The sequence below is a fragment of the Chiloscyllium plagiosum genome, unplaced genomic scaffold (assembly GCF_037043375.1).
Source record: "Chiloscyllium plagiosum isolate Xiang-an unplaced genomic scaffold, Cpla_swu_hap1 HiC_scaffold_19, whole genome shotgun sequence".
In the NCBI taxonomy this organism is placed as follows: domain Eukaryota; kingdom Metazoa; phylum Chordata; class Chondrichthyes; order Orectolobiformes; family Hemiscylliidae; genus Chiloscyllium; species Chiloscyllium plagiosum.
In genome coordinates this window covers 739,902-752,419 of record NW_028270157.1, presented here as the reverse complement: position 1 = coordinate 752,419, position 12,518 = coordinate 739,902, and the positions used below count along the sequence as shown (strand labels likewise).

The window sequence follows — 12,518 nt, the reverse complement described above, 5'->3', positions numbered from 1 at the left end:
GCAGATCTGGCAGCATCTGTGGAGGTAAAACAGAGTTAATGTTTTGGGCCCAGAGGCCCTTCAGAACTGATTATAAGAACCTAAGAAATAGGAGCAAGGGCAGGCCATCTGGCCTGCTGAGCCTGCTCTGCCAGTCAACAAGATTATGCTGATCTAGTTGTAGATGCAGATCCACTTATCTGCTAGCTCACCATAAGCCCTTAATTTCTTTACAGTTCAGAAATCTATATATCCTTGCCTTAAAAACAAAAAAAGAGGTATCCTCAACTCCTTTACTGTGCAGGGAATTGCACATATTCACAACTGTTTGGGTGAAAAAGTTCCTCCTCAACTCAGTCCTAAATCTGCTCCCCTTTATGTTGAGGCTATGCCCCCTAGTTTTAATTTCACTCAACAGTGGGAATAATTTCTCTGCTTCTATCCAATCTATTACCTTATAATTTTATAAATTTCTATAAGATCCCCCAACATTCTTTGAGATTAGTATAGATCCAATCGACTCAATCTTTCCTCATAAACGAACCCTCAATTCCAGAATCAACTAAGTGAACCTCCTCTGTACCCCCTCCAGTGTCAGTACATCCTTTCTCAAGTAAGAAGACCAAAATAGTACTCCATATGTGACCTCACCAGCACTCCATGTAGCTGCAGCATAACATCCCTATTTTTAAACTCCTCCATCTCTCTAGCAATGGAGGGCCATATTCCATTTGCCATAATTACCTGCTACATCTGCAAACCAACTTTTTGTGATTCATGCATAAGGATACCTCAGTCCCTCTTCATAGCAGTTTGCTTCAGTCTTTTACCGTTTAAATGCTCTGTTACTCTGACCAAAATGGATGACCTTGCATTTACCAAGGTTGTACTCCATCTGCCACACCCTTGTGCACTCACTTAACATATGCATATCCCTCTGCAGGCTTCCAGTGTCCTCTGTACATTTTGCTGTACCCACTCATTTTAGTGTCACCTGTGAACTTTGACAAATTGCACTTGGTCCTCAACTCTAAATCATCCATGTAAATCATGAACAATTGTGGTACCAACATTGATCCCTGAGGCACACCACGAATACTGATCGCCAACTCGAAAAACACTCATTTATCCCCACTCTGGCTTTCTGTTGGTTAACCAATCTTCTGTTCGTGCTAATATATTTGCCGTAATGTCGTGCACCTTTTGTGCGGCACCTTATCAAATGCTTTCTGGAAATCCAGATTCACCACCTCCACAGGTTCCTCTTTGTCCACTGTGTTAGTAATGTCCTGAAATAATTCCAGTAAATTAGTTAAACATGGCCTGCATATCATGAACTCATGCTGTTTCTGCCTGATGGGACAATTTCTATCCAGATCTCTCTCTATTTCTTTCTTAATGATAGTTTCAAGCATTTTCCCCATTGCAGATGTTAAGGTAATAAGCCTCGAGTTAGCTGCATTTTGTGTACCTCCTTTTTTTAAACATTGGTGTCACGTTGCTATTTTTGAATCTGCCAGAACTGCCTCAGAGTCACGTGAATTTTTGTAAATTACCATGAGCACTTTTGTTATTTACCTCTATTATAGTTTCTCCTGTTATAGCTAGGAAGAGATTGGTATATAGGAAATGCTGAAGATGGGTTGGGGAGTGGTGGGAGAGGAGTAAATGATAGGTGGAGATGGAGCTGGGTGAGAGAAAAGCAGTTTAGCAGACAAAGGAATGAGCCGAAAATGTGTTGCTGGAAAAGCGCAGCAGGTCAGGCAGTATCCAAGGAACATCCTGTTCCTTGGATGCTGCCTGACCTCCTGTGCTTTTCCAGCAACACATTTTCAGCTCTGATCTCCAGCATCTGCAGTCCTCACTTTCTCCCTAGACAAAGGAATGACTCAAAGTCAGTCTGGGGGAATCGATAGCTGCTAGTTTGGACCATTCTTAGCTGACAATAGACTGGTTGTAATCGCAGTCAATGTGATGGCAAGACCTGGAGTGTGGGAGTGGGTAAGGATATGGGAGAAGGTGTTCAGGCTCGAAAATTGCCAAACTGAATATTGAGTTCCATGGGCTGCAGAATCCCCAAACGGAATGTGAGATGCTGTTTCTCTGGCTTGCGCTGAGCTTCGCCGGAACACTGCAGCAAGTCTGAGATAGAGATCTTGGCCAAGGGACATGGTTGTGTGTTGAAGTTAGACAACAGGAAGCTCCGGATCGTTTTTGCAGGTGTAGTGTGGGTGTTCTGCAAAGTGGTTTCCCAGTCTGTTTCTCATCTTCCCATTGTAGAGGAGACCACATTGTGAACACTGACTAGATAGACTACATTGAGTGAAATGCAGGTAAATCACTGCTACTGGACAGACATTCCCCACCCCTTCTTCGTCACTCTTCCACAGGGACTGTTCCTTTTAGGATACACAGGTCCACTCCTCCACTGCCAATACCCTGTGGCACTTTCCCATGTAGTTGCAGAAGGTAAAACACTTATCCGTTTACTTTCTTCCTTCTCACTATCCAAGGCCACAGACACAGTTTCCAGGTGAAGCAGCAATTTACTTGCACTTGACTCAATGTCATCTGAAGAAGGGCTTATGCCCGAAACGTCGATTCTCCTGTTCCCTGGATGCTGCCTGACCTGCTGCGCTTTTCCAGCAACACATTTTCAGCTCAATGTCATCTACTCTATTTGCTGTTTACAGTGTGGTCTTCTCTAAATTGGGGTGATGAAACTCAAACTGGGCGACAGTGCGGGGTTACAATGATAGGGCTGAGTCTGGGTGGAATGCTTTTTGGAGGATGAGTGCAACCTCTTTCTGCAGTTGAAGGATTCCATGCTTTCCAGCATCTGCATTTCTTCAATTCTCTTTTTTTTTACTTTCAACTTTTACTCGGTTCAATAGCACACAATGGTAGCAGTGTGCATCATTAACATGGTGCAATGCAGTGAGCACACAAGTTCCTTTAACAGGACTTTCCAAACCTGTGACCTCAATTACCTAGAAGGACAAGGACAGCTGATACATGGGAACACAGCCACAAGCATGTTCCCTTGGTGGCATGTCATCTTGATTTGAAACTATATCACTGTTGCTGCATCAAAGTGCCAGAAACTCTGTAATGGTCAGGAAGGTGTTGCTGTGCCACAAGGACTGGAGTGAATCAAGAATCCTGCTCACCACCACTACCACCTCCAGGGCAATTAGAGATGGGCAACAAATGTTGGTCAAACAAATGAGGCCCACATCCTATGAATGAATAGAGCAAGTTATAATTACAAAGTCATGATAGTCCCAGCTTGTCTTCCATCCCCATTAACATTCCTGAGCAACACGTCTCTGTACCACCTTTCCCAAGAGCCTCAAAAATTCTGCATTCTGAACAAACTAAGGGTTTGTAGCTTGTCGTCTAAGAGTGTTTCTTCTGAACTCAGTTGTGCATAGTTTTCTCTCTCCCCTCACCTAAGTGTTGCAGTGCTCGATTCTAATTGATCGGTATACTTTTACATCTATGTGTGCTTCACCACATCCTGGAGAGATTGTTAACTACTCCTAACCTTTAAAGAGCTGTTTGCCATGTTGCTGCATACCTAGGGTTTAGAACAGTTAAGCAATGGTAAAATGTAGAATTTCAGTTTTGTAATATGTTGGATGAGAAGACGGGAATGGGAGTGGAGGATTGAACGTGAATTAGAAATAACAAAGTGCAGGATAATTCTACTGAGAATGAGAGGCAACATGATAAAAAAAAAAGGAAGAAAGGTTAACTTTGATCTTGACTGAGGAAAGCCGTGTGGTTTTATTTTGAACAAATGCTCTGGGTTTTTAAAAAATTATTTCACAAAGATTTCATTGCTGTGTGATGATCCTCTTTGAATCCTGAAAGTAGATGGCTAAAAATCTCATGTTTTTGCAACTGGGTGCATCTGTCATGGGATGGTGGGGGATGGGTGGAGAGGTGCAAAGCGTGGGTGGAAAGTTAGGTTGTTAGATGAGAAGGTAATCTTTTGTTAGTTAATGAGCAGGTAGAAAAATGGAAGATTTTAAACAGGGCAAGGTAATAATCAAGGTTTCAAAAGGAAAGAAAGAAGAAGTTGCAAAACCATCAGATAATGCACAGGTAAGTTTTTTTTATAAAAGTGCAGCATTTCACTTGGAAATTCTATCCCAGCTACAGTTTGGATATAGCTGTTTTAAATGGTATACATTAGCTTGGTGTATGATTATACACACATTAAAGATTGCAACACAAGATCAAGAATATGTCAAATTATCCTTGATTTTGTACCTAGAGTCATTGGTTACAAAAGCCTGAAGGCCATTTTCAGTTTGTAGAAGGCATTAGGTTGTGCATAGTTGTGTATAATTATTGATAATTTATGAAGGATATAACAAATGTGGAGTCACAAGTATCAATTTACTGGCATAAGAACAAAGGCATTGCAGATACGAGGACTCTTAAAAAAGCTGAAAATGCTGTTCCTTAAAGTTAAACTTTTAACTTAAAAGTTTCTTGTAGTTACAAGATGAATAGGAGGAGGTCTGGAACAAATTGTTTCTCTTGTAAAAATTATGTGCAGTGAAGATTAGCTTAGAATAGGTAAGTAAAGAAATACTAGTTCAGTTTGAAAGAATTAGATGAAGGAGAATAAGGAAGCAACAATATTTAGTCTCATTTTCAGATGAAATTATGTTTGAGGCTAATATTATAATTTTACACAGACATGGGAGCAACTTTACTATCATCATCACACTTTAGTGTCACTGTATACAAGACCGAAGCTTAACTGGTGATGGAATGTTAACCTGGACTTCCCTGTGATCTAAGAATCAATTTTATTTTGAATTCTATGTTTCCTTTTTTTCCTAAGAAATCCTCTTGTCCCAGTAATAGTGTAGTTAGGCACTGGGAAATAGAGCTATGGGATGTCAGGATACCCTGGATGGGACCATTTGAAGACTGTTGCAGACAACTAAAATGTCTGTATGTTCAGACAGTGGCTCAAATGAACTTTTCTCATGCAGTTTTGGTAGGATTAGAGATCAGGTTTGGTCTCAAGGCTAGAAGGTCACAGCAACGGGCTTGTTTGGCTTGTCTGTCTGAAATTTGCTACCCCTCTGCCATTTTTACGAAAGTCATTGAGATTATTGGTACAACTTGAGAACCTGCAATTCATGTTTGAGTATCAGACATTATCCATATAATTCAGGGTCATGAGTTATAATTTACCTCACTGCTTGCAGGTTGTAAACAGGTACTGCAGTTGAACATGCAAGATTGAGGAAATAGTTGAAAAATGACTTTAATCCTAAATCTTTAATTCTACAATGGTTAAGCTATTCATGTTCATAATATAGTGATCAAAGAAAGTGCAATACACTAATAATTTCTGTTCTTTCATGTGAGATGTTTGTATTTCCAACCCTTAGACATTTAAAAGGTTGTACCTTTTGTCAAAAGCTTTGTTCTAATTGTTCTTATGTTTTACACTCTGTTTATCTTTTAGATAAGGCTAAAAAAACAAGTGGCAGACTTGCAACACAATTTGCAAAATGCTGAGGTAAGGAGATTAGGAATAATGAAGTTAAAAAACACTGTGCTAAGTCTGCATTACTATTGATCAACTTTTAGAATTCTCAAGGAAACTGTGAGATGACAGTCAATCTGATTTGATGATCTGCCAAAGCTAAAATCTTTCGATTGAGAATAGTATGCTGCTGAAGAGACTGAATTCAAAGTTTGTGAGAAGAGTTGTAGCTTGGGTGCTCGTTGTTGTGGTTCTGTTCGCCGAGCTGGGAATTTGTGTTGCAGACATTTCGTCCCCTGTCTAGATGACATCCTCAGTGCTTGGGAGCCTCCTGTGAAGCGCTTCTGTATTGTTCCCTCCGGCATTTATAGTGGTTTGTATCTGCCGCTTCCGGTTGTCAGTTCCAGCTGTCCGCTGCAGTGGCCGGTATATTGGGTCCAGGTCGATGTGTTTGTTGATTGAATCAGTGAATGAGTGCCATGCCTCTAGGAATTCCCTGGCTGTTCTCTGTTTGGCTTGTCCGACAATAGTAGTGTTGTCTCAGTCGAACTCATGTTGCTTGTCATCTGTGTGTGTGGCTACTGAGGATAGCTGGTCATGTCGTTTCGTGGCTAGTTGGTTTTCATGGATGCGGACTGTTAGCTGTCTTCCTGTTTGTCCTATGTAGTGTTTTGTGCAGTCCTTGCATGGGATTTTGTACACTACATTGGTTTTGCTCATGCTGGGTATCGGGTCCTTCGTTCTGGTGAGTTGTTGTCTGAGAGTGGCTGTTGGTTTGTGTGCTGTTATGAGTCCTAGTGGTCGCAGTTGTTTGGCTGTCAGTTCAGAAATGTTCTTGATGTATGCTAACGTGGCTAGTCCTTCGGGTTGTGGCATGTCCTCATTCCGTTGTCTTTCCCTTAGGCATCTGTTGATGAAATTGCGGGGGTATCCGTTTTTGGCGAGTACATTGTATAGGTGTTCTTCTTCCTCTTTTTGCAGTTCTGGTGTATTGCAGTGTGTTGTGATCCTTTCGACCTGTGTCTTGATGCAACCTCTTTTGTGTATGTTGGGGTGGTTGCTTTTGTAGTTTAGGACTTGGTCAGCCACACACACAGACCAAGTCCTAAACTACGAAAGCAACCACCCCAACACACACAAAAGAAGTTGCATCAAGACACTGTTCAAAAGGATCACAACACAATGCTGCACACCAGAACTGCAAAAATAGAAAGAAGAACACCTATATAATGTATTCGCCAAAAACGGATACCCCTGCAAGTTCATCAACAGATGCCTAAGGGAATAACAACGGAACGAGGACATGCCACAACCCAAAGGACTAGCCACGTTACCATACATCAAGAACATTTCTGAACTGACAGCCAGACTACGACAACCACTGGGACTCAACAGCACACAAACCAACAGCCACTCTCAGACAACAACCCACTAGGACGAAGGACCCGATACCCAGCATGAGCAAAACCAATGTAGTGTACAAAATCCCATGCAAGGACTGCACAAAACACTACACAGGACAAACAGGAAGACACATTAGATTTGATTAGATTAGATTACATTACATTACATTACAGTGTGGAAACAGGCCCTTCGGCCCAACAAGTCCACACCGACCTGCCGAAGCGCAACCCACCCACATCCCTTCATTTACCCCTTACCTAACACTACGGGCAATTTAGCATGGTCAATTCACCTGACCTGCACATCTTTGGACTGTGGGAGGAAACCGGAGCACCCGGAGGAAACCCACGCAGACACGGGGAGAACGTGCAAACTCCACACAGTCAGTCGCCTGAGGCGGGAATTGACCTGGGTCTCTGGCGCTGTGAGGCAGCAGTGCTAACCACTGTGCCAACATGCCGCCCACAGCTAAAGGTCCGCATCCATGAACACCAACTAGCCACGAAACGACTTGACCAGCTATCCTTAGTAGCCACACACACAGATGACAAGCAACATGAGTTCAACTGGGACAACACTACTATTATCGGACAAGCCAAACAGAGAACAGCCAGGGAATTCCTAGAGGCATGGCACTCATACACTGATTCAATCAGCAAACACATCGACCTGGACCCAATGTACCGGCCACTGCAGCGGACAGCTGGAACTGACAACCGGAAGCGGCAGATACAAACCACTATAAATGCCGGAGGAAAGATCACAGAAGCGCTTCACAGGAGGCTCCCAAGCACTGAGGATGTCACCTAGACAGGGGACGAAATGTCTGCAACACAAATTCCCAGCTCGGCGAACAGGACCACAACAAAGAGACTGAATACTGATGAGATTGCTTCAGTCACTTCTACATTTCACTACCTGACTCTGTAAGGAATAGTTTAATAAATATGATTAACAAAATGGCAGAATATTAATGAGGTGCTGAATTTGAAGAATGGGGGCTGAAAAATGTGTCGCTGGAAAAGCGCAGCAAGTCAGGCAGCATCCAAGAAGCAGGAGAATCGACGTTTCGGGCATAAGCCCTTCTTCAGGAATGTGAACAACTGTGGAGAAATAGCTTTGGATTTAAAATGTAGTGTCCCATAAGGATGGATTGTTGAAATCTTAATGAAGCTAAATTTAGGTGAATACGTAATGATACAATTCTTTATTTAGACAGTGTATACCACTAAGTTTCTAGCAGATGCATAATTGTGTTCTCTGAGGGCACATCAAACCACATGTTGTATATTGGCGGCGGGTGGGGGGGTGGTGCCATGATTCAGCAGTTGTTAAAAACCAGGCTGGAGAGACATCAAATCTAGAAAATTATCCTTTTTTTCTTGATAACTGTGCAGCAACATTCACAAGACTGAATTTTGTTCACTTCGAATTTCTGACTACGATTACTGTGATGAAGTTCATTGTTGAATTCCTCACGTTACTGCTTTCTTTAGACTTGAAGAGGTTGATGACAGTTAATCCCTGAGTCAGAAGGTCCTCTCTTCAAATCCCAACCTTAGACTTGAAGACATTTTATATTCGTTAAAAAAAACACAAGGTTGAAAACTGGTCAGCTAAGCAAGCTGTATGGGCTGCATTTCACTAATTTCGATTTGTTTTGTTTCAGTAAATTTGAAAAGAAGAAAAATTTTAGGAAGGAAAGGTTACATTTAAAATGTAGTTGACTTTGAAGCAATGTAAATGGAAGGAAATGGCTGGTGGAAGTGGTTGGAGTAAGGTGAGACAAGCACTTTGAAGCAGAGAGCAAAGAATCTCAAATACTTTGAGCACAGGTGAGCAATGAAGTGCTCACTTGTGCAGTGCAGTGGGATGCTACTTCAGTCTGTAAATTAGAACTTTGGAATTCAGAGATGGGGAAAAAAAGCAGTAAAGCAAGTGATAAAGACATGGATTTTAAGTTTAATTCATTGTGATGTTTTCAGATGAACTCACATAAATATGTGAAAGGAAACTAAGCCTACAGTTGCCTTGGTTCTGAGAGTTCGGCACACCGAGGTTGTGCTCTCAATGCTGTAAACGGAGAACATTAGCAGGCCATTCAGCCCACCAAGTCTGGCCTGTCATTCAATATGATTATATCTGCTTGAACGCTTTAGTGCCTTTTATCCACCTCATCCCTACAATCCTGTTGCCATTAATAATCAGAAACCTATCAACCTCTACTTTAAACATGCTAAGTTACTGAGCTTTCACATCCCTCATGTTAGAGACATCCAAAGAGTCACAACCCTGATGAAAACAAAATTATCTACCTCTTGGACCAAAGTGATATTTTCCATATTTTTAAATTATGTCCCAGTACTAGATTCCCCAGTCAAAGAAACATTTTACCTTCATCTACCATGTCTTCTCTGTTTCAGTTGTTTGTAAGTTTCAATGCATCATCTCTTAATTTCTGAAACTCTCGAGAACACTGGCCAAGTTTGACTAAGCTCTCTTCATAGTGCCAGGATGAGAAAGTGTCCTAAGTCTGGTGAATCAACATGGTACTCCTTCGAAAATAATATCTTTCCTGAGGTGCAAAAACCAAAATTGCATACCCGACTCCTGATGTGAAAAATCAGGCTCTTCAATGTTTGAAGCAAGATTTTACTGCTCCTGTACACAAATTGTCTTGAACTAAAGGTTTGCTATTAGCCTTTTTAGTCTTCTGAATAGCTGCTGCATCTTCATGATAGCCTTCAAGACTTAACAATAAGGATATCTGTGTCCCTTTGTAAATCTACATTTTCCAACCTCTTTCCGTTGAATAAATTCTCTGACATCTGATCTTTCTGTCAAAATATAACATCTTGGTGGTGGCGTGCCTATTCATCTACTGCTCTTGCTCTTTTAATTGGAAGTGGTTATGAGTTTGGAAGGTGCAAAGGAACTTTGGTGAATTTCTGAAGTGCATCTTGTAGATTGTATACTCAACTGCTACTGAGCATTGGTGGTCGGGAGAGTGGATATTTGTGGATGTGATGCTAGTTAACTGAGCCGCTGTGGGCTTCAGTGATTATAACGCATGAAATTTCACGAAGGCGATTGTTAGATTTTCTCTTGTTGGAGATGCTCATCGCCTGGCAGTTGTGTTGCATTAATGTTACTTGCCATTTGTCAGACCAAACTTGGACATTGTCCAGGTCTTGCTTCATTTGAATGTTGTTACATGTTTTTTTCCTCACTTCCCCCTTTTATCAGTAGCAGCTATTTGATACCGTGTATTGGGAGAAGAGAGGTTGTGATCTTGACTACACAGACAGTCATTATCTCCACTTTCTTGTCTACTTCCCACAACACTTCAACCCATTCCTACTTGAAGAACCATCTATCTCCTCCTTTTATTTCTTCAGTGTTCCAGTGTCCTTGCACTCGGGTAGTGAATTTTACAGCTTCGTGACCCATTAGAAGAGGTAATTTCTCCTCATCTGGGTTTGAAATCTGCCACACCTTATCTTAAAATGATGACCAATCATTGTAGATTGTCCCACAAAAGGAAAGATCCTTTCTATGAGTACCTTGTCAATTTTCTTTTAAGATAGCAGTGGGATCTTGGAGTTCTGGCAGAGGGAAGATTTGAGGTAAAGTTTTTTTCATAATGGAGGGATAAAGCAACATGAGATACGTGCTACCACCTATCATTGTTAGGACAATATTTTTACTCTTGGAAAATTGACCAGAAAAGAGGTTGAATTTTTATACCCAAAAACAATCCTAGTCCAAATTTGTCCCCAAGAGGTAATTCAATTTGAGGTGATGCATTTTCCGAAGTCTAATTCTAGAGCGAATTATACAGTAAACGGAAGAGCCTTGGGGAAAGTTGATGAGCTGAGGGATCTGGGAGTTCAGGTCCATTGTACTTTGAAGATTGCTGCACAAGTGGATAGAGTGGTCAAGAAGGCAGATGGTATTCTTGCCTTCATCGGACGGGATGTTGAGTATAAGAGCTGGTAGATCATGTAAAAATTGGACATGACATGGGTTCGGCCGCATTTATAATACTGTGTACAGTTGTGGTTGTCACGTTACCAAAAGGATGTGGATGCTTTGGAGAGGGTGCAGAGAAGGTTCACAAGGATGTTGGCTGGTATGGAAGGTGCGAGCTATGAAGAGAGGCTGAGTAGGTTAGAATTGTTTTCATTAGAAAAAAGGAGATTGAGGGGGGACGTGATTGAGGTCTATAAAATCATGAAGGGTATAGACAAGGTAGATAGAGATAAGCTTTCTCCCAGGGTGAAGGATTCAATAACAAGTGATCATGCTTTCAAGGTGAGAGGTGAAAAGTTTAAGGAGGATACACGTGACAAGTAGTTTACACAGAGGCTGGTGGATGTCTCGATCTCATTGCCAGCAGAGGTAGTAGAGGCAGGCACTGTAGATTAATTGAAGATGCGTCTGGACAGATGCATGAGTAGGTGGGGAGCAGAGGGATACAGACGTTTTGGAATTGTGTGACAGGTTTAGACAGTGGATTTGGATTGGCCCAGGCTTGGGAGGGCCGAAGGGCCAAGTCACCCAGTGAAATATGTGGGTGGAAATTGCAAATAAGGAAAGAAATATCACTTGATGGGACTATAGGCCCCCGAGTCGTAAGAGAGGAATTGAGAAACAAATATGTCGGGAAATCTCCGATATATGTAAGCATGATAAGGTTGTAATAATGGGGGATTTTAATTTTCCAAACATTGACTGGGACTACCATAGTGTGAATGTTTGGATGCTGAAGAATTTGTCACGTGTTCAAGAAGCTTTTCTTTATTAACATGTGCATACATCTGCTGGAGAGGGAGCAAAATTAGATTTTCTTATGGGCAGTAAGGCAGAGCGGGTGACTGAAATAAAAGTGGGGGAACACTTTGGGTCTCGCGATCATAATTCTATTGCTTTCAAAATGGTTATGGAAAAGGATAAGCCTTCCATAAAAACTTGCCGTAAGGCAACTTTTACTGGTATGAGTCAAGAAATTCCAAAAGTTAATTGCAGTAGACTGTTTGCAGGTAAAAGGATGTCTGACAAGTGGGAGGTATTCAAGAGTATGATGATGAGAGTTCAGAGGTATTTTGTTCATGTTAGAGTGAAGGGTAAGGCTGGTAAGATTAAAGAACAATGGATGAATAAAGATATTGAGGTTTTGGTAAAGAATAAAGAAGAATTTTATTTTAGATATAAACAACTTGGTTCAGTTAAGCTCTTAATCAATGTAATGTGTCAGGGCATTCTTAAGAGAGAAATCAGGAAGGCAAAGAGGAGATATGAGATAGCATTGGCAGATGAGGTGTTGAGGATAATCTAAAGAAATTCTACAAATACATTAAGAGCAAGAGGGTAGTCAGAGAAAGGGTGGGGCTTCTTAAAGATCAAGGATATCATCTTTGTGTTGAACCCCAGATGAAATGAATAATTCACGTCAGTTTTTACTGTGGGCAAAGAAATGGAGTATAGAGAATGCAGAGAAATAAAGTTTAGTGTTTTAAAAACAGTTCACATTACAAAAGACGAAGTTCAGGAGATCTTAGAGGATACACAGGTAGATACATCTCCAGGACCTGATATAATGTGTCCCAAACTTCAC

At 41.3% G+C, this 12,518-nt stretch overlaps 1 protein-coding gene across 11 annotated transcripts in view; it reads left to right on the top strand.

The window, feature by feature from the left end:
* The window catches only part of osbpl8 (oxysterol binding protein-like 8), a 432,009-nt gene that overhangs the window by 99,527 nt on the left and 319,964 nt on the right, over positions 1 to 12,518 (top strand). For 7 of the 11 annotated variants that reach the window (XM_043708784.2, XM_087996947.1, XM_043708789.2 and 4 more), the window contains one exon: positions 5,477 to 5,530. The exons of 1 other annotated variant lie outside the window; for it this stretch is intronic. In XM_043708784.2, the coding sequence (XP_043564719.1) occupies positions 5,477 to 5,530 (54 nt within the window). Of the gene's footprint in view, positions 1 to 3,987; positions 4,090 to 5,476; positions 5,531 to 12,518 lie in introns of those variants that run through there. 3 more of the 11 variants (XM_043708793.2, XM_043708792.2, XM_043708787.2) reach the window with 2 other exon arrangements.